Here is a 19,273-nt window from a genome sequence, read left to right on the forward strand (position 1 = left end):
CGGCAACGTACGTAAGGCGGGAGGCAGCGGAGGGGAAGCGGTCCAGGTTGGCAGTCATTTTAGCGTAAATCTGCTGGACGAAACGGCGGAGGTCCTTCCTTTCGCCGTTGAACTGGGCCGGGTCGGGGAGTCGTTCGGAAAGAGATAGCTTGGAAGGTGTGGCAAGAGCAGGCGTAGTCTCTCTTGCTGCAACATCTTGAACAGCCTTAGCGGTAGCGGAAGCAGGTGGAGAGTCGGGCGTAGGTACGGTAGGCGTAGGGTTCTCGCGCGCAGCAGCGAACACCCTATCTCTCTCGGCCTCAGCGGCGAAGGCCTGGCGCCGAGCGGCCTCAATCTCTTGTCCCTGATACTGGATAATAGCGTTCTTATCCTCCAGCTCTTTCTGGTATCGGGAGGCTAGCGATTGCGCTCCCTGGGCGCTCTCGCGTGCATTTTGCAATTCCTCCTCGAGGCCTGAAATATAGGCATCGAGGTTGCGGAGGTAGAAGAGCCACTCGGTAGGGCTCTCTTGTACATACTGGGTTAGGTCGGCAGGCTGGTCTACCGCCTGAGGAGGCGACGGTCGCTGGGACATCGGAAGTGCGACAGCACCTAAGGGTAGGAGCTACGTAGTGTCACGGGCGGAGACAGGCAGGAAAGGTAGGTGATGTCACAACAGGTACGGAGTGCTACGGACAGGCTTTATAGACACTGCGCTACCCTATAGGTAGCCCTCTTTGACAGGACGTAGCTCGAAGAGAGGAAGGGAGAGCTTTCTCTCTTCGAGCGTACAAGTGTGCAGGCGCTCCCGTGCTTTCCGCGCACGTGAGCCGGGGCCGGCGTTACTAACTTCCGCCGACTTCCAGGCAGTCTTATGTCTACGGGCCCAGCCCGTGACATAAATATTCGCCTCTAGAGATACTAATTCTAATTTCGGTAGCTAATTGCCGTATTTAGCGATAAACTAGCGATAGCGAGGTGTTTTTAGCGATTCTTAAATTCGCCTAAATATTCGGGGCTAATTCGATAACTACTAGGTAGACAAGAGACGAATTTGCTAGCAAATTGGTATCTTGGCTCTCCAAATTGGCTAGAATGGCTAATTAGAGTCCTGAGTAGACGGGGCCTGAGATGTGGTTAACATCAATGTTCCAATCCAGCCGAGTTTGGTTTCGGTTGTGCAGCGCAACCGTAAAGCGCAGATGCCGAGACGGCGCCTGTGCTCGGAGCGAGCGCCGGGAATCTCGCGCTATGAAGAAATCGATTGTTTCGCGGAGTCCTCGCTTGTTCACTCGCGATCCTCCACTGATGCATCGATATGTCGCGCTGCCAGCACAGTCGCTTGCCAAGATTACATTTGACTCTCGCAACGGGCCATCGCATCATTCTTCGGCGCTCGCCCCTTCTTCAGACCTCAGCCTTGGTACTGACGCCTTGCTCCAATCATAGCTCATCAGAAAGTGGACAAGGACACCCTGGACAGCTCTAGGTCGCGATGTTGGGTGGCACGGTTCCTGTTTCCGCACGCCACAGTCCTGAAAACAGGTCGAGAGGATCCACGTAGCCTGTCGAAGGCAGCTCTAGTGCACATCTTTCACTTAGTCTTTGACTTCCTCGCAGCCTTATGGAGAATTCATATTCATTCCAATCACACGTTTGACTTAGAAGAACAATCGATGGGATCCCCGCCAACCAGGCCGCGTCGCCAATATTTCGGCATCGAACAACATCCTAGCCGGACCACGGGGCGCGAGCCGTGATCTCCCACCTCACCACAGATGTCGAGCCGGGCGTCGTCATGCCCCTCCATGCCGACTCTCGACAAGAAGGACTCAGGCGTCGATGTCGGCGACGACATGACCTCTCACGCGGGCCCAAAGACCGGCAGCCCACGCCGAAAGATGCTCTACGAGAGCCGCCGTGCACGGGAGTTCTATCGGTAAGCCTGAAAGCGGTCGCCTGCCGGATCACGATCGAGGGAAGTTTCTGCTCTGACACATTTCACGCGCGCAGATATTACCAGCCTATCCGAGAACTCACCAAGGCTGGACCGCCGACATGTGATATTGGCGATGAAAGTGCAGTGCGACTGCATAGGCCGTTAAGCTGTCCGGACAGGGCGCTGACGGTATGATGTTCAGCTGGCAAGGGTTTGTACGAGAAGCTAACGACCATTTAGGCTTTCTGTCAACTAGGCGCATTACGCATGAACACGAAACGTGCTATGTTGTTCTTCTTCGATGCTACCAATGCATATATTCTTGCGGAGTCTACCAAGACACTGAGCCTTCAAGATGATTCCAAGCATGCTGTCGAAGATGATCTTTGGCTGGGCCACAGCATCATACCGCGCGGATACTCGGTATGCGAGCAGACGATCATGTTGCCATCTAATGAGGGCTCGAACAAAGACGAATCCAATTCAAGCATAATTCATATTGTGAATGATCTCGCCGAAGACACGCGATACTGCGACCGCCCCTTTGTGATCGGCGGACCGAAAGTGAAATTCTATGCGGGTGTTCCCATTACCACGCCAAGGGGAATTAATATCGGCGCCTACTGTGTGCTCGACGACGAGCCTCGCCATGGTTTGGATGAGGACAGCGTAAATTTCATGCGGGATATGGCGACCACCGTCATGACGCATCTCGAAATGGTTCGAGCTACTGCCGAGCACAAAATCGGAACGAAGATGGTCGCTGGACTTGGCGCCTTCATCGATGGCGCATCTGGATTTCGCGATTGGGCTGAGCGGAATGCAGACTGGAATATGGAGGATGTTGAACAAGACCCGGCGATGCAGCACCCGCTTGGCGTGCAGCCAATGACCACGCCAGCGTCTGCGATCGCTGCCACGGCAGTGGCAGTAGGCGAGCAAGAGGCAGACGCAAATTTAGCAGTGCCCTCCACAGACACCTCTCCAAGAGGGCGACATCGTGCATTCAGTGGTGTCAGCGGGCTTCCGCCGCCAACTACAGCACCACCGCACACGTTGAAGTACCGTCGGAGCACGGAGAAGTTGGAGGATCCTGAAGTTTCCAGCAAACAAAGCACATTCGGTCGCGCTGCGAAACTCATCCGCGAAGCCATGGACGTCGAAGGCGTGATGTTTCTGGACGCCGCAGTCGGCACTTTTGGAGGTCTCATTGAAACAGTTGAATCTGGCCATAATTCTACAACTCATACGGACCACACAGAGATGAGCTCAGATAACCATCAAAGTGCGGCCGAGGCTAACACGACAGGAACGGACACGGAAACCAAGGCCATCAAGAAAACCACTGGCGAGGACCTTTCTCAGAAGCAGTGCCACGTACTAGCGTCATCTTGTGCAATATCGCTCGCGACCATGACCGACGCCGACACTGCGCGAGAGGCCGCAGAGGCCTCCATGAAGTGCCACGAGCAGATTACTGAGAAGTTCTTGCGATCGCTCTTACGCCGTTATCCTCGAGGAAAGATCTGGGCCTTCAATGAGCACGGCGATGCTTCTTCTGACGATGATGAGTCTTCTGAGTACAACAGTGATGCGAAATCTTGTCGCTGTTCGTTGGGCAAAGCACTCGACGGCAGGCAAACTCATGCTCCATCTTGTTCAAAACGGAGAAAGCAAGGCCGGAGGGACGACTGCTCTGAGATCCTCCGGCTGTTCCCTGGCGTGCGAAGCTTCGGTCTTGTTGGCATGTGGGACAACACAAGGCAGCGCTGGTACGCTGCTTCCCTTTTTTGGTCTCATTCACCGCTTCGATTGTTCTCGGAGGAGTCGGAAGTCAAGTATATGACTGCTTTCTGCGATGTCATTCTGGCTGAAATCCATCGCATTGAAGCACAGACTTCAGATCGTGCCAAATCAGACTTTATCAGCACTATATCCCACGAGCTGCGGAGCCCTCTCCACGGTATTCTGGGCTCAGTAGAATGCCTGCAGGAGACTGACTTTGACTCTTTCAACACGAACCTAATCTCGCAGGTCGAGATTTGTGGTCGGACCTTATTGGACATTATCGATCATCTACTCGACTTCAGCAAGATCAACCACCACGCCAAATCAAGAGCTCCAAGAACCCTGGACCGGCAAGGTCGGAAACTGTCCTCTAATTCTTCGAAAAGGACTCGTATGGGCGGACTTATGGCGCTGGACGTCGATGTTGCTCTCGACCAGATCACTGAGGAAGTCGTGGAGACCGCAGTGTATTCCTTCTGTTGTAGCAGAGATGCCGACACGATTCTTAATCGGAAAGTGGCCGTGATACTGGATATCGACCGAGCACCGGATATTGATTGGCGATGCTCTGTCGCTGTGGGAGCATGGAAACGCATTTGCATCAACCTGGTCTCGAACTCGCTCAAATATACGCAGAACGGCCACATTCGTGTATCATTGAAAGCTAATCCATTGCCGGACAAGAATCAGAAGAAGCGCTTCAATGTCACTTTCAGCGTGCAGGACACAGGCAAAGGCATGTCGAAAGACTTCCTGGAGAATCACCTTTTCCGCGCTTTTGCTCAAGAGGATAGCCTGGTCGAAGGTACAGGACTTGGCATGAACTTGGTCGCAAAGATTGTGAAGTCTTTCGAGGGCAAGATTGAGGTACTGAGCGAGAAAGGCGTAGGGTCCTGCTTTTCGGTCACACTGCCACTTGAGCTGAGTCGTACGAAGCGAGAGGCTGGGGCACGCAACCCTGCCCGACCACTGCATCGCTCCATTTCCGGTATGGCGCGAGCTGTCGCTGGCTGCTCCGTGGGCATCATTGACTCTGCGAGCACACCTTCTGGCAATCAAAGAGCTGATGAGACTGCGCGAGCTCTCCTGCTGAGCAGTGTCCATAAGACTCTTGGAGAGATCGGCGTCAATGCGTATCATTGCACGTGGCAAGGCGATGAAGCAGCTGATCTCTACTTGGTTTCGGAGGCAGAACTAAGCAATGAACATCATCGAAGGCAAGAAGTCGGCTGCCTCGACGGACCAATGTCACCAAGTGCGGTGAGCAACAAGCCTTTCATCGTACTGTGTGACAGCACCGTCTCTGCCAGGAGAATGCGAGCGCCTGGGCTCGGCAACATCGCGACAGGCCATATTGAGTTGATTGCCCAGCCAGCTGGACCTGAACGTCTCGTTAAGGCCATCTCAGCCTGCATGAGGGTCAAACGTGAGGTCGCACGAGATGTGGCTCTGGCTGGCGCCGTGAGCGATATACCCGTCATGGTACCTCATCCTGATGCGGTCGAGTCCTCACAGCGTCCCAGTCTGGTGCATCGAGGGCGAAACGATACTATAATCAGTCGGCCGCAGCAAGAGGAACAAACGTCGAGCAGTCCGTCTAGTGGAGAAGGTGTTGAAGACTCGGTTCGTACAGATGCGTCGAAAATGGAGCGGAACCTCTCGTCCGACTACAAGTTCCCTCGGATACCGACTCCATCGCTGAATGGATCGAAGCCGAGAGTCAGCACGATTGCTGGGTCAACAAAACAGACAAGTCCCAAAGCAGATAGGAACAAGAAGAGCGAAGGTAGTGTGTCGATGATGCTGGTTGATGACAATGTAAGTGAACCCAATGAAACCTGGTCTGTGCTAGAACTAATGTACTCGCAGTCCATAAACCTGCAGCTCCTTGTGACATACGCAGAGAAAAATGGCCATCGCAAAATAGTCGCCACTGATGGCCAACAGGCTGTAGACGTGTACAAACAAGCAGCGCTCGAAGCCGAAGAGAAAGGCGAGACGAGAGAAAACGTTCCGAAGGGTGAAGCGCCGATCAAACCGCAGGTCGTTCTAATGGACATAAACATGCCTGTGCTTAATGGTTTTGAGGCCACAAGAGCGATTCGAGGCTTTGAAAAGCAGAAGGGATTGGAGGCAGCCACAATTATAGCGTTGACCGGGCTGGGCAGCGCGAGCGCACAACAGGAGGCTTTCAGTTCGGGCGTGGATTTGTTCTTGACGAAACCGGTTCGTCTCAAGGAGCTGACGAATATCTTGAATGGGATACAACGATGATGCGGAACGGATAAGCAGGACAGCTTGTCGCGGTACGAGGCTGGTTTTACCCGGCGGCAAGAATCAACTCGGCGTTATGCTTGGCGCATGGCGGTTACGAAGGGCGTTTCGACATAGAGAGAGGCGAGCGATCGACTACAGATCTTCACGAAGATGATGAATTCTGGCTATTTGCACAAACGGCTAAATTGTGAAAGTGCATAAGTCCTTCCTGGGTGAGGGGCCAAGGCGGTGCAAATTGCCGCTTTTGGTCTGCCGACGAGCGGGTTTCCATTTCATCGAGCGGCTTACGATCGGACCGCGCATACTGAAATAGCATCAACTGACATCGAACTAAGATGCAGGCCATAGTACGATACCATCGACAATCATGACGGCAGCATCAAATCGTGTGCAGACTGTGGTCGCGACGGTAGCGGCAACCGCAGCTATCGTTGGGGCAATCAGCTACCTGGATGTGCCATCGTGGGGACGCCAGAAGATCAAGACACGTAAAGTCACGACAAGGAAGTTCGCGGAAGATGATCCTCCATCTTTGATGGCTTTCAAGACACTGGTTGAGCAGAACACACTCCGAGGCACCTACCCGCTGGCGAAAGACGTTCAGAAGAACATTCCGATATACGATAGCGCAGCTTTCAATATTTCCAGCATCGACCAGATTGAGAGACTCCAAGATGAGCTATACCATGTGCTCACCAACGGACCGGGTGTATACGTCCTCAAGAACTTTTTCTCCGACTTAGGTCCAATTGACTCGGCCAACGAAGCCTACGCTACAATCATATCTCGTGAAGAGCAGGCCGCTGGAACTAAGGGTGACCATTTCGCAGCCGGAGGCGCAAACAGCAGAATCTGGAATTCATTCTCGAAGCATTGTCTGCAGAACCCAGAGAGTTTCGTCAAATACTTCAGCAATCCTTGGTTCAAAGTCGTGTGTGAAAGCTACCTCGGGCCAGCATATCGCATCACGAGCCAGGTGAATATTGTCAAACCTGGTGGCAAAGCACAAAACCCTCACAGAGATTACCACATTGGCTTCCAAACAACAGAAGATGCAGCACGATTTCCGAAGGCAATGCATTACGCAAGCGCACTATTGACTTTACAAGGCGCAGTAGCTCATTCGGACATGCCACTAGAATCCGGCCCAACTCGGTTCTTGCCTTTCAGCCAAATGTTCGAGCGAGGATTCATGGCATACCGCAGACAGGAATTCAGTGAATATTTCACGCAGAAATGGGTGTCGTTGCCTTTGGAGAAAGGCGATGCTGTGTTTTTCAACCCTGCACTATTTCACGCAGCAGGTGAAAATCAGACAAAGGACTTCAATCGCAGCGCCAATCTGATTCAAGTGTCGAGTGCTTTTGGCAAGACAATGGAGGCCATCGATTCTCTGCCACTTATTGAAGCGACTTTTGGTGAGCTGAAAGGAAAATACAGCTCTGAGGGTTACAGCATGGAGGTCGATGCTTATATTCGTGCTGTCTGTGAGGGGTACCCGTTTCCCACTAACCTTGATCGCAGACCGCCGGCACCTGGTGGTATGGCACCCGAGAGTGAGCAAGACATTTTGAGGAGAGCTGTGGTTGAGGACTGGTCTAAAGAGATCGCGGTGGAAGCGATCGCGAAGATGAAGGACGACTCAAAGGATCATGGGTTGGATCTATAGGACTTGGACATAATACACTATGCGCCATCGAACACCAATTGAGCCTCGGAAATATTTTGACATTGTTTAGTCTCTCGGCGCAGTGTGGAAGGCTTTGAGCTTATCCTGCAATAAGAGGTGGGGGAGACATGATCTGCACAGAAGGATCGTGCACCGCCACCAGGCTGTGCTGAGCTGTTGTTTTCATTAAGACACATCAAACAGCACATCGCTCTGTGATGATGAGTCCGGAAGGCGCCATCATCTACTCCAATGTCACCTCTGGCTCCCGCCGCTGAGGCGCCCGGCGCCACGATCCAAGATGCTTCTCAAGTTCAAGAAGTCACTGGTCAAACGCTCTTCTGGGCATTGCTCCCGCTCGCACTCAATGCGATGGGACAAGAATCTCCGACGGCAAAGATCATTTTCGATGCGGGCTATCTGGCAGAAGGAAGTCTCGTGCCACATCTCTCATCGCCGGTCTTCGTCCTGGCTGATTGTATCTTCGACATTCTCGCCATCTTTCAAGCATTCCGTACAACATCGCCAGAAACGGCACCAGACGAAGATTTATCAAGCGCCAACTTTCCAAGGAGCCAACTGACTGTCGGGAATATCTCCGTGCGGCTTCTGCTGTTCATTTTCGGAGTGCTGCCGCAAGCGATCAGACTCTTCGCCATGAAAGGAATTCCAGTTGTCCAGGTATTGGCCGAAGTCTTCTTAGTGGGTAGCTTGGCCCGGATGGCAGCAATCTTTGCGTTCCGATTAAGAGACGACCCTCATCGCAAGTTTCAGGAATGGTTCTTGGACTGGTCTGATGGGAAAGAATCACTACAGTTTTTCGTGTTGCTGTTTCACGCTGTCGTTTGCTGCCTATCCTGGTATCAGATTGCTCAAGTACCATATCTAGAGCATTCGAGTCTCACGACCGACTTCAACAACGTGTGCGTCTGGATCTCCGCAATTGGTGCCACTTTCCTTGTCGCAACGCTCTGCTGCTGGATACTAACCGTTTTCTTCGCTCCTTTCTGGCGATACTCCCATCTGCCATACACGCCACTACCCATATGGTTTTGCGTCTCATCCCTTCTGGGGTACCCCCATCACCTTCTGAAGGCCGGAGAGACCAGAGCAGCGTGTCTGCAAGGGAGTGGCACGACGAGTTGCGCAGCCGCCAAGGTTTGCAATGGCAGATTACATTGTTTCACCAAACCTATCAACATCACTTTTCCCCTCATCGCGGCGGCGCTTACGGGCAGTTATATCCTTGCTATATTGCTGGTGAAAGGATCCGCGCTCATCTCTGGTCATAGTCCTGCTAATGTCCCCGAATCAATCATTGAAGAGCCTGGTACCGATCCCAGAGTCGATGTTACAGTTGTTGGAGTGACCGCAAGTTCTTCTACATCGAAGCCTCCTGGTCACGTTGATGCTTCTAACCCGGAATCGGTCACGAAAGAGCCTGGGACCGATCTTAGTGTCGATGCTACAATCGCTACAGCGACCGCAAATTCTTCGGTATCAAAACCTCACGTCTACGTTGCGTCCTCTAATCCGGAACTGGTCGCGAAAGAGTTTGCGACTCATCCTAGTGTCGACGCTGTCGTTGTTGCAAACCCCACGGGTGCCTCGACACCGAAGACGGAACCGGAATTTCAGGATGAGGATGCTATAGTTTTTGGTGCGGCAGCTGTTTTATCACTATTCAAAGATATCAAAACTTTGTGCGAAAATTTGGGCCGCAGTGAGGCGTACTGCCGTTGGCTTTTGACGTCTTACTTATTCAGAAAGTACCGACAATCACTACCTCGAACCATCGTTCAAAGCTGGAAGGGAGCAAGAAAATCTGCGCGGCAAAATGAGGGCGAAGGAACTCTGGATGAAGAAAAGGATTGTGTCCAGCCCCAGAGTCTACAATCTCCTCGATACGTACGCTTTCCTCGAGATCTATTCTGGCTGACCATGCTGGGCGTCATTCAGCTGATGTTGTTCTTTCTCTTCGCCGGGATGACCTTATGGGACGTGGGTCAAATACGCAAATCAGGCACTAAGGTGGCTAAACGATGCAGCCCAGCAGCGTTCTGGGTAGCGTTTTCATTATTCAATTTGGCGACTGCTGCCACGTACTTCTTTGTAGCCTTCGAAGGAACTGGCACAGAGACTCCTGCTTGGACAAATATATTGAATAAATAAGAGGAGGTTTACTGAGAGCATGAGCCGACTCTGTTGCCATCGTTCTCCTGCGTGGAGTAAGGAGCTGAGGCAGAGCATGACGTTCCACCATACCATGATGGGCATCATTTGAACATCCGAAGAAATGCCCATTGGCCCAGGCCATGCCATGCTCTCCCTTCATTTCACGTGACACGGCAATCAATCCCTGACCAGTGATGCAGGAACACTTGTTGTCATTCCACCTCAAGCTTGCTCTCTTCCCAACAATCATGTCCGCGGTCGCCGCGGAGAACCTTGATGTCCAGGCTCGTGGTCCAAAACAGATTCTCAAGACTGCGCGCAGTCACGAAACTTCTACATGGCCGCACTATCCGGTGCTTTCGGTACATTGGTCTTGCGCCTGGCCAAGTCTGGACAGGAAGGCCAGACTTCGCTCGTTTGGCAGATGAGCACGATCGAGCTTCGACAACGCCATTGGCTGTGTCTAGCAGAGCACGCTTACTCAGTTGATGACTGTCTACTCTGCATACGGCCTGGCCTCTGGCAAATTTAAGCTCTCATCTTTGCTATTGTCCGTCGCCAGTCAAGCAATACTTCGTCAGGGATATTCCCTCCCCTATTGAGTCTTTGACTAACATCCTCGCGGCACATCTTGAGCACCGCAACCGCTTCAGTGCTAGTTGGTAGCTGTTTTGGGCATGAACTAAGCCACGCGCTTCAGGTACTGAACGATCTAGTCCCTCCGTGCATGACATTACACGCTTGGAGAATTCGAAAGATGCGGAAGTCATTCTTCCAATTTCCAGCAAGACAGGCCGATGATATCACCCAGCAGCCTGTCCACAGGTTGTGTCGTAGCCTGCTGCGAAGATGATGACGTGCAGTTGCCGACATTCGTACCCAACTGAGAAGCCACTTGCCAGTGATGTTAGAAACATGAACCCAGCCGGCACGTGGCCATTCTAATGTGCTAACGAAAATGATCTGCGCGCCAGGCGGACTGGAAGCCTCCCAAAACGCCGCTCGGTATGCCGACGCAAGCAGCTCAAGCTACTGACAAGCAAAGGACTAAGCCGTCTTGTGATGCTTCCACCAATCAAAGAGAAAAGCCACAGCGGGATCATGCGAGGGATGAGGTGCATGCTACAGAGTTCGGCGATCTCGACCGGCGAGATGCAATCGACTGACATGCCGCCCATTGGCACCAATATGCCTGAGACTCCGAACAAGAGCACGAAAATACCATTTCGAAGTATAAAGGCAAGTAGAATTTGCTCCTCAATTCGACTCTCATCAACACACTCAACCAATCCAGCAAAGCATCAAAGCAACCAAACCTCAGACAATCAAATCACTTCCACCAACTCCTTCAACTAACCTCAACCACCAATTATCCAACAAAATGTCTTGGGGCAAGATTCTCATGATCGGCTGCTCGCTCTTCTGCGGTTCTCTCTTTGGAGGCAACAAGCGTGACCTTGACGCCGGTAGCATTGCTGAGCGCACCGCAATCTTCTACTCGGACAAGCCACTCAGCGTCGATCTCTCTGGCGCTTCCGTTGAGACCAACGGTGACATCAGCAACACCACTGCTGTCTTCCACTTCAAGGATGGTCGTAACGAAACTGGCAACCTTACTGGTCATGCGGTATGTTTCTCGCCCCTCCGACGATAGCGAAGTTTCTACTAACATGAGAATTACAGGCTCAATTCCCACACGGAGTCGGCTATGGCAATTTCTCGATCTCGGAAGGTGAAGGCGAGTGGATCATGGTCGACATGACATCTGGTGCCCCCGGCCTTGCGAACTTGTTCCAGTGGATCATCAATGCCACTCAAGACGGCACTGTCACCAAGCAGGAGTTTGACCAAGCCATCACCATTGTCAAGGCTCTTGCATGAGGGATGATAATCAATTTGATGAGCGAGCGGGATCTTCGAGGCGTTGAAGAATGAGTATTTGGTTGATTTTGTTCTGGACTGGTTGGGTGTGGTTTTGCGATTGGCTACGATTCAATTTGTTGTACGATAGGGAGAAATGACGCTGCTGGCCAGCTATTTCACTTCACGCGTATCCGGCTTCCTTTTCCATTCGCACCCATCTCTCAACTGCATTTTATGACCCAAACAACAGAACGCCACGAGAATGTGCACAGTTATGAAAATTGTGGAGAGAAGTTGTTGGCTATGCTGTCATCGGCATCAGAGCAGGGGTCCGGAGTGTCGTCCGATGCCTGTTTCTGGTTCTTCAAAATCCCTGTTTGAGCTGTGGGGCCGACGTGCTCCTCACTGTGTCCTCAACTACGTAAACGTGGTGATGCCATAGAACAATCACAAGTGGCTGAATACTTGGATGGGGTGATGTAAGAAGGTGAAGTCTTTGGGTGCGAGTGAATGCCTGCGCCACATGTGGTCGAGAGCCACAGCTAATACTGCGAGTTGTTGGTCATGAAGACGTAGAGCAGACCACATTACAGAATGGTGAGGAGCTGCTGTGGCCAATTCACCATATTGAGATGATGCTGTATTCTATCATGCCCTTGATATAAGTATTACAGAACTTTGTCCCTTCGAGAGTCATCGTCGTACCAGCACTCATCATATTTCGAATTCTGTCAAAGATACCATCACACATTTGATCAACGATTTTACAACTAGAACTCCAGAACTCCATATTCCCCAGAAGACTTCATCATGGACGCAGCAGCTAGCGCCGTCAACAAGCTCTTGTAAGCTTGCTATGGATTTCTCACAACGCTACCTGTAACTAACAGAACGGGAATAGGAGCAAGACAGGAGAGAAAGACACCACAGTCGAGCAAGAAGTCGCACCAGCCGTCGAGCATGACACGATCGTCAAAGAGCATGAGACACGAGAGCAGAAGGTCGTAGATAAGGAGAAGCACGTCGACCATTACCACACCACTGTCCAGCCTCTCCAAGACCGAGAAGTCCAGGAGACGAAGCACGACCACGAGCAAGCTCCTACAGAATACCGCAAGATTAACAAGGACACCAAGGCAGACGAGGCTCAAGCACAAGCCGCTGCAGAACGCGAGAAGTTCAGAGACACAGTGGACGAGGGCGTCACGCATGAGAAGAAGGTCAACGAGGGAGAAGTCGTTGGCGAGCAGGTTCATCATCACTTGCATGAGGTCGTCCAGCCTGTGATTGAGAAAGGTAAGTCTTTTTTCATCAAATCCCCTCTCAATACCAAAGCTAACATCTCCTCTCAGAAATCGTCAAGCCATCCGTGACACACAAGACCATTCCTGTCAAGGAAGTTATCCAAGAACAATCGCAAAACCACGGCGTCACAAGAAAGGAGCCAATCTCTGTCGATGAGTTTACGCATCGTCTTGATGGCGAGAAGAAGACTGAGCACAAGGTTGCTGGCGAGCTTCCTGCCGAGCAGTAGTTGCGTCGTCTTCGACTCCGACTTATTTGTACGATATTATTTCAGCGATACCAATCCTCAACTAGCTACGGTTGAGTAGAGCCCATGCTTGAGAATGAAAGACACATTAAGCCAATGCGCATAAATGTTTCATGCTGCTTGAGAATTTGAATATGAGTGTAGTCTGGCTGTGTTACTGTTGCTAATAGAGTGTGCACATCAGTTTGCTCGGCCAGATCTACGTATCGTGCCAGTAAATACGGCATCTGTACCCGCACTCGTTCGTTCGCTCTTACGTGCTGAGCATGAGGAGATTTCGCCCCCTGTTTGCCACTCAGGCGACGTGCAACGCGACGGTGACACTCATCGCTGTCGAGCCAGACGATGTGCGCTCAATGCCGAAAGGCTTCACTGCTCTGAGTGGCTCTGGACACGCCGTGGTACGAGGATCTCTTTCGAGACCTTTCGAGCCGTCGCGTCGCAAAGTGGTGGTGAGGCAGGATCAAGCATCGAGTTGGTCATGGCAAAGGAGCATTCGAACCTGTCAATGGTCCGAGTAGAACGTCCATATGTGGATTGTAGATCCTGTGCTTCGTCCGTAGTTTATTAGTCATTGTCGTAAAACGCATCGCTGGAGAACACAATCAGCACATCAACTCGCAGTTGCTTCAACAGATCAGGAATACTCACATTCTCAACGCCGTATGTGTCCCAACAGGAACTCCCAACCTCTTCGCCAGTCCAGGTGTGCTAATCTTCACACCTTGCGAATTGCCATTCCCAAAATGTCTATGTATCTTTGCGGTAGGCCTCCAACTCTTACCAGGAACATAGATTGGAGCGTCGGCGGCGGCTTCTTCATCTCTTGGCAGCTTGGACGTTTTCCTCGCCGAGTTAGTAGCCCAGCGAGTCAAGCCAATGTCGTTGCGATAGGACATGCGCTCCGCTGTCTCCGCTGTTTGTTGCTGGAACTCGAGAACTGCTTGATCGAAAAGCTGCTCGATTGAGGTTTTGCCAGGCTCCGAGATACCCAAGACAGCTTGAGCTTTGGCTATGCTAGGCGGGCGAGAATAGATTTCTTCTTGTCTGCTCGGAATACTGGCTGAACGAGAGTGACATCTGCTGCCGCGACGGCGATACGTTGTAACACTGTCGTCTTGTGACAACTGGTGTGGAGCTAGAACTTTGCTTGGTGGTCGTCGATCTCGCGAAGCTTGTCTTCCTGGCGGCAGTCCTGCGATATGAGTGGCGGCGTGCTGCTGTAGGTTGCCATTTGCTGAGATGTGATTCTCTAGCATTTTCAAGGTATTCTGACGTTCGGCTTCGGTAGCATCAACGCTGTGCTCTCTCCTCTGCAGATCCATGGCTTCTTCGTAAGACGGCGGAGAAGGCCGTATCGCCTGCAAACTGTCTACGCGAATTGGGAAGTTCTTGTTCGCTGAACGCACGCGCGTCTTCCTCCGCATCTGCCTTTCGCTTTTCCCGTCCTTGTCTTGTCGCGGTGCTGATCTTGTCTCCTCGTTGACTTTGTTGGATCTCGTGTGCTCACTGCTGGGCTTCAGATGTCGGGTTGACGCATCGGAAGACAAGATTTTTGGAGCTTGGGAGCCCGGCGGAAGCGGGAAGTGATATACGACATTGTCAAGCTGGTAGGGCACGAACACAATGTCGCCTGGCAAGCATTTCGCGTGTGTTTTCACCAGTCCAACGTCGATCAAAGTCCAAGCTACTTGATTTGGATCAAGATGTGCAGAAGATTTGTGCCGCGTGGGACTGTCGCCTTTTGGGATCTGATCGTGTTGCTGGTCTTGAACGCATTGCATATCTGGCGGTACGATGCGTTTTATACAGCTCTCGTTTTGACAAGATCAGTGTATGAACTCTGGCATCACTCAGCCATCGGGACGATCGAGACCTCGAGTCGCTGGCGTGCATGCTTCGCTGTGTATCTTACGGCGGCCGCACAACGTAAAGGTACAACGAAGTGACGTGTTGGTTTTGCACGGGGCACTGATCCGGTAGCTGTTGCCATGAAGGCTGCGGGCATAAACCCTGCTGTATCCTGTTCTCACAGCAAACCTAAACACCCATTGGTCGAAGTATCCTCGCCAACCTAAGGTTCAACACAGCCATGTGCATCAGTGGAAAGTCATTCGTGAACTCTACTCTCCTGAACATCCCAGGAAATCTGCGCTCCACTCTTTCTGCTTCACGCTGAAGACACCCAGCTTCCGTGCCGAATTGCACGATGGGCTTGTTGCAAATGAAGCGCTATTCAGTTGCATCGCGCAGCAAAATTCAGGCAGATGCCATCTTTTTTGGCCCTTCCCGAGAGTAAGGGTTCTCCTGACCGGCATCTTTGTGGGGAGCGCTCGAATCTCAAGCCCGAAAGCAGCCATTGCAAGACAGAAATTTATTGAATGTGATCGCCAAGCTCACTTTTTGATTCTAAAAAGAGAGTGCAACTGCAACCCTGGAGAGGTTACTCATGGCAACCGAGGACATCCGTTGGACAGCTCCGGTGGCGCGGCTCACGGTGTTCAGTGAGCAATACTTATCGCAGACAGGGTGCACAACAAGAAGCGACTATGGCAGTTGAGCAGCCAACCATGGTTGCTCTCTACTGCACAAGGCTGTGTTGTTGCATCGGAGCCGCACTCTCGCAGAACTTCGTGCCTGTGCAGAATCTCTTGTACAGCTGCACCTGATGGTGTCACGATGTTGACTCTCGAGTATGTGCCATGACAGGCCATGCTATACCAGAACTCGCTTGCGAGATCTTCAGGCGTCAGTAATATTAGAGTCTGATACAGGCGTCACTGGTTGAGTGACACGAGCTTTGGCCCAGGCCAAGCAGGGTAGCCATTGCTCGTCAAGCTCTTTAGCGACAATTGTAGTCAGCTGTTGCCCAATTCCTTCACTAGAAAGTTTCCAAAGAGTGAGTAGAAGCTTCAAAATTGATGGAGAGTTGGAAGCTGCACTTACAACGCCCATAGCTTGTAATCCACTTGATGGAGCACCACTCCGTAGTGGGCAAGAATTGCAAGTGCGAGTGGATCTCGGTGGCGAAGCAATGAGATGTAGGCGTTCCCACTGAGGATAGGGTAGCACATTGCCACACCAAATGGCCGATCTTTGAACACCAGAGGGGCAGCAATGGAGCCCAAGCTGTAAATGCTATTGTGATATGCCTTGCGACGGGTTGCCGCGTCCAAACCGCTCGTGGTATGGCTCTCGAGACATGCCGTTTCAGCGCGATCGAAGAGTAAATCCAATGCGGATCGTAGCCCGGGCTCCAGACCATCCAAGTCCTCCCTAACTGGTTCGGTCCTCTCCAGAATGACTTTCATCGGCCCGTGATGCAGCCACTCCCACGCCACTTCTGCAACAACGGCCGTACCGGAGAGCGCGTCGAACATGTCGATCACACGGATAACCAACGACGGAGCGCCTTCTTCCTCGTCTGACAGCATGCCGAAGCAGATGATAGCGGTGACAATCGAGAATGCGAAGAGAGCATGGCAGTTGTGTTCGTCGATGTTTTGGAGCATAGGTATGTAGAGATTGAGCGCATGTTGCTGATGATATCGAGCTACATTCATCAATGGCTGTCTCTGGCTTCCCTCAGACTCATGACGGCGATGGAGGGCTGAAATAGCGAGCAGACCATGGAGCAGAAATGGATAAGAAAAAGCCATCCGTGGAACTGCGTCTTGCCAAAGGTGATCATCGTCCCGTCGATCAGTCATTGTGCTGTAGACAATGGACGTGTAGTGATGTAGGAGCTCCATGTCTCGTACAGGAAAGATCTGTGCATCTGCTGAGGTTGCACCCAAGGCACTGGGCAGAGCAAGCACTTGATTCGGGTAGTGACATGGCCGGTTTCCTCGCGTGCAATTGCGGCAAATGGGTTTCTCAAGATCACACCGGACTTTTCGTGATTTGCAGGTGCCGCATCCATCGCGGGTCTTGGTGTGAGGTCTTCTCGTGGACATGGCTCACGCTACGGATGTAGTCCACGCCGTCCAGCAGGGTGGCCAAGTCTCTTTACTGTCGAGACGTGCGTATACCTCGTGTCATCGATCATGGCGTGTACGGCGTCTATGTGGCGTTCCGGCGATCGCCATGTAGCACGCGCAATGTGAAGAAGTTGAGATGTCCTCGTACGACGTACGAGTGAAATGTGCAGAAGGACACGGCGAAACGTGGAACGAGAATAGATCTTGCTGAGTCATCAATGCCAAGAATCGACTTCTTCACGTCCAACCACTCACATCTTGCATCAGCACATGAAAGACTCACTTCACGAATTCAGAGTCGTCCGCCCGCTCGCTGGGCGATAAGATCTGAATACTCGAGCTTGGTCAAACTCCGACTGTATTGGCACAGCATATTTCATCAATTCGACAGACAAAGTCCCATCGACCACAAGATTCATCGCACCAGAGCAAGAATTCATCCAGAGCTGCAAGACCCTAGCTGAGAACTGCGAATCCAAATCCGCACGAAATTCGTAGCGGGACCACAAGATGGCCACGCCCGAAGTGGCGGCACCCGATGCTAGCCCCGAAGCACTACCTGCGGACGAACCGAAAGCGAATGGAGCGGCACCTGAGCAAACGATCAAGAAAAGGCCACCCAAGAAGAAGAAACCGAATTGGGGTCTGATTCACAAAAGTCCATTACCTCTCGAAGTCCATCCGCTCCCGGCATTCCACCCCACAAACCCCATATCCATCCTGCGTTTTGCCTATGCCTACTTATCACAGCTTCTTTCGCGGCCTTCGTCCCACCCCGAAACACCTTACATTGGATACTTCTCTTCGGAGACACGATCCGTCCATGTCACAGATCCCACACATGCGCGCGCCCTATGGGAAGCGGGCTTCTTCGGCAAAGGCACTCTCAGTCGAAGTGAGATGAGTTGGCTGAATCGGGAGAAAGCGCGATTACTAGCCAAGCGTGCTGGAAGTGGAGGGACAGCAGAAGAGAATACTAACGCAAGACGAGAGAAGCGAAGATTATTCAAGTTGGAACGTGCTCGAGCGGAGGCGGAGAAGATTGAGCGGCAGAGGCTGGTGGAGGAGGGGAAGTTGGATCCGAGTGTTCTTGAAATTGAAGTTACGGAAGTGGATGATGAGAAGGAGCAAGTGGCTGTGGAGGCTACTCCTCGACCTTTGGAGACTACGATCCCGAATCCTGAGTCCACGCCTCTTCCACCACAACCTGCGGACCTCGGGCTTGACGACGAAGACGAAGAAGAGCCGATTCCCGATTTTGAGAATCAAGAACATCTCCAGCTCACGCTCGAAGAGGCGTTCTTCCTCTCGTATGGGCTTGGCGTACTCGAGATTCGCGATTCCGAGAGCAGCGATGCCGAGCACGCAGGCTACGACCTATTACGAACTTGTTCGGCTCATGGCTTCTTCCCCGTCACAAAATCCATATCCGAGCACAAGATCCGACCCGATGATCAGTTCCTGCTGAACTACGTCGTCTACCACCACTTCCGCTCACTAGGATGGGTCGTCAGACAAGGCGTGAAATTCAGCGTAGACTACCTGCTCTACTACCGCGGACCAGTTTTCAGTCACGCAGAGTTTGCTGTAATTATCATTCCGGCGTACACAGATGCTTACTGGAGTATGGAACAAGGAAAGCGAGAACGAAGGGTCAAGGAGAGCCACAATTGGTGGTGGATGCATTGCGTCAATCGGGTGCAAAGCCAGGCATTGAAGACACTGGTCATGGTATATGTGGATGTTCCAGCTCCAACGGAAACGGGTTCCGAGGATATTGGAGCGATGTTGAGGAGTTACAAGGTCAGAGAGTTCATTGTCAGGAGGTGGACTCCGAACAGGAGCCGTGACTGAGATGTGCCCATGTGTTGTTATCGTGCAGAAATGATGGAACTCCTCGTAGCGCCTGTAAAGAGCCCCAAACGAGCAGGCCATTTGGCACAGGCGACGCAAATCATGAGTTACCGCGTCTTCCCATCGCGAGCATGCCAAGCTCGATCTTCGCCGATTGTAATGTCATAGTACCACAATCTCATCGAGCACTCACTGAG

General features: G+C 52.0%; 8 protein-coding genes across 8 annotated transcripts; 6 read left to right on the top strand and 2 right to left on the bottom strand.

The window, feature by feature from the left end:
* Positions 1–1,757: 1,757 nt before the first annotated feature.
* On the top strand, positions 1,758–5,980 carry CKM354_001051400 (uncharacterized protein; the record flags this gene model as incomplete). Its single annotated transcript, XM_044805975.1, has 4 exons — positions 1,758–1,918; positions 1,993–2,107; positions 2,159–5,524; positions 5,576–5,980. 4 exons carry the CDS (start codon positions 1,758–1,760, stop codon positions 5,978–5,980), a joined length of 4,047 nt encoding a protein of 1,348 aa, XP_044661910.1.
* A 370-nt stretch (positions 5,981–6,350) lies between these two features.
* Positions 6,351–7,652, top strand: CKM354_001051500 (uncharacterized protein; the record flags this gene model as incomplete). The annotated part of the gene is made up of 1 exon (XM_044805976.1): positions 6,351–7,652. One exon carries the CDS (start codon positions 6,351–6,353, stop codon positions 7,650–7,652), a length of 1,302 nt encoding a protein of 433 aa, XP_044661911.1.
* A 252-nt stretch (positions 7,653–7,904) lies between these two features.
* CKM354_001051600 (uncharacterized protein) lies at positions 7,905–9,824 on the top strand (the record flags this gene model as incomplete). Its single annotated transcript, XM_044805977.1, has 1 exon — positions 7,905–9,824. One exon carries the CDS (start codon positions 7,905–7,907, stop codon positions 9,822–9,824), a length of 1,920 nt encoding a protein of 639 aa, XP_044661912.1.
* A 1,384-nt stretch (positions 9,825–11,208) lies between these two features.
* Positions 11,209–11,708, top strand: CKM354_001051700 (uncharacterized protein; the record flags this gene model as incomplete). The annotated part of the gene is made up of 2 exons (XM_044805978.1): positions 11,209–11,454; positions 11,511–11,708. The coding sequence occupies 2 exons, from the start codon at positions 11,209–11,211 to the stop codon at positions 11,706–11,708; spliced, it is 444 nt and encodes a 147-aa protein (XP_044661913.1).
* Positions 11,709–12,500: 792 nt separating this feature from the next.
* Positions 12,501–13,224, top strand: CKM354_001051800 (uncharacterized protein; the record flags this gene model as incomplete). The annotated part of the gene is made up of 3 exons (XM_044805979.1): positions 12,501–12,535; positions 12,592–12,986; positions 13,043–13,224. The coding sequence occupies 3 exons, from the start codon at positions 12,501–12,503 to the stop codon at positions 13,222–13,224; spliced, it is 612 nt and encodes a 203-aa protein (XP_044661914.1).
* A 585-nt stretch (positions 13,225–13,809) lies between these two features.
* On the bottom strand, positions 13,810–15,026 carry CKM354_001051900 (uncharacterized protein; the record flags this gene model as incomplete). Its single annotated transcript, XM_044805980.1, has 2 exons — positions 13,810–13,834; positions 13,894–15,026. The coding sequence occupies 2 exons, from the start codon at positions 15,024–15,026 to the stop codon at positions 13,810–13,812; spliced, it is 1,158 nt and encodes a 385-aa protein (XP_044661915.1).
* A 958-nt stretch (positions 15,027–15,984) lies between these two features.
* On the bottom strand, positions 15,985–17,198 carry CKM354_001052000 (uncharacterized protein; the record flags this gene model as incomplete). The annotated part of the gene is made up of 2 exons (XM_044805981.1): positions 15,985–16,123; positions 16,189–17,198. 2 exons carry the CDS (start codon positions 17,196–17,198, stop codon positions 15,985–15,987), a joined length of 1,149 nt encoding a protein of 382 aa, XP_044661916.1.
* Positions 17,199–17,732: 534 nt separating this feature from the next.
* CKM354_001052100 (tRNA splicing endonuclease subunit SEN2) lies at positions 17,733–19,076 on the top strand (the record flags this gene model as incomplete). Its single annotated transcript, XM_044805982.1, has 1 exon — positions 17,733–19,076. One exon carries the CDS (start codon positions 17,733–17,735, stop codon positions 19,074–19,076), a length of 1,344 nt encoding a protein of 447 aa, XP_044661917.1.
* Positions 19,077–19,273: the final 197 nt, after the last annotated feature.

This window comes from Cercospora kikuchii (assembly GCF_019650295.1).
Source record: "Cercospora kikuchii DNA, contig_00007, whole genome shotgun sequence".
NCBI classification, from domain to species: domain Eukaryota; kingdom Fungi; phylum Ascomycota; class Dothideomycetes; order Mycosphaerellales; family Mycosphaerellaceae; genus Cercospora; species Cercospora kikuchii.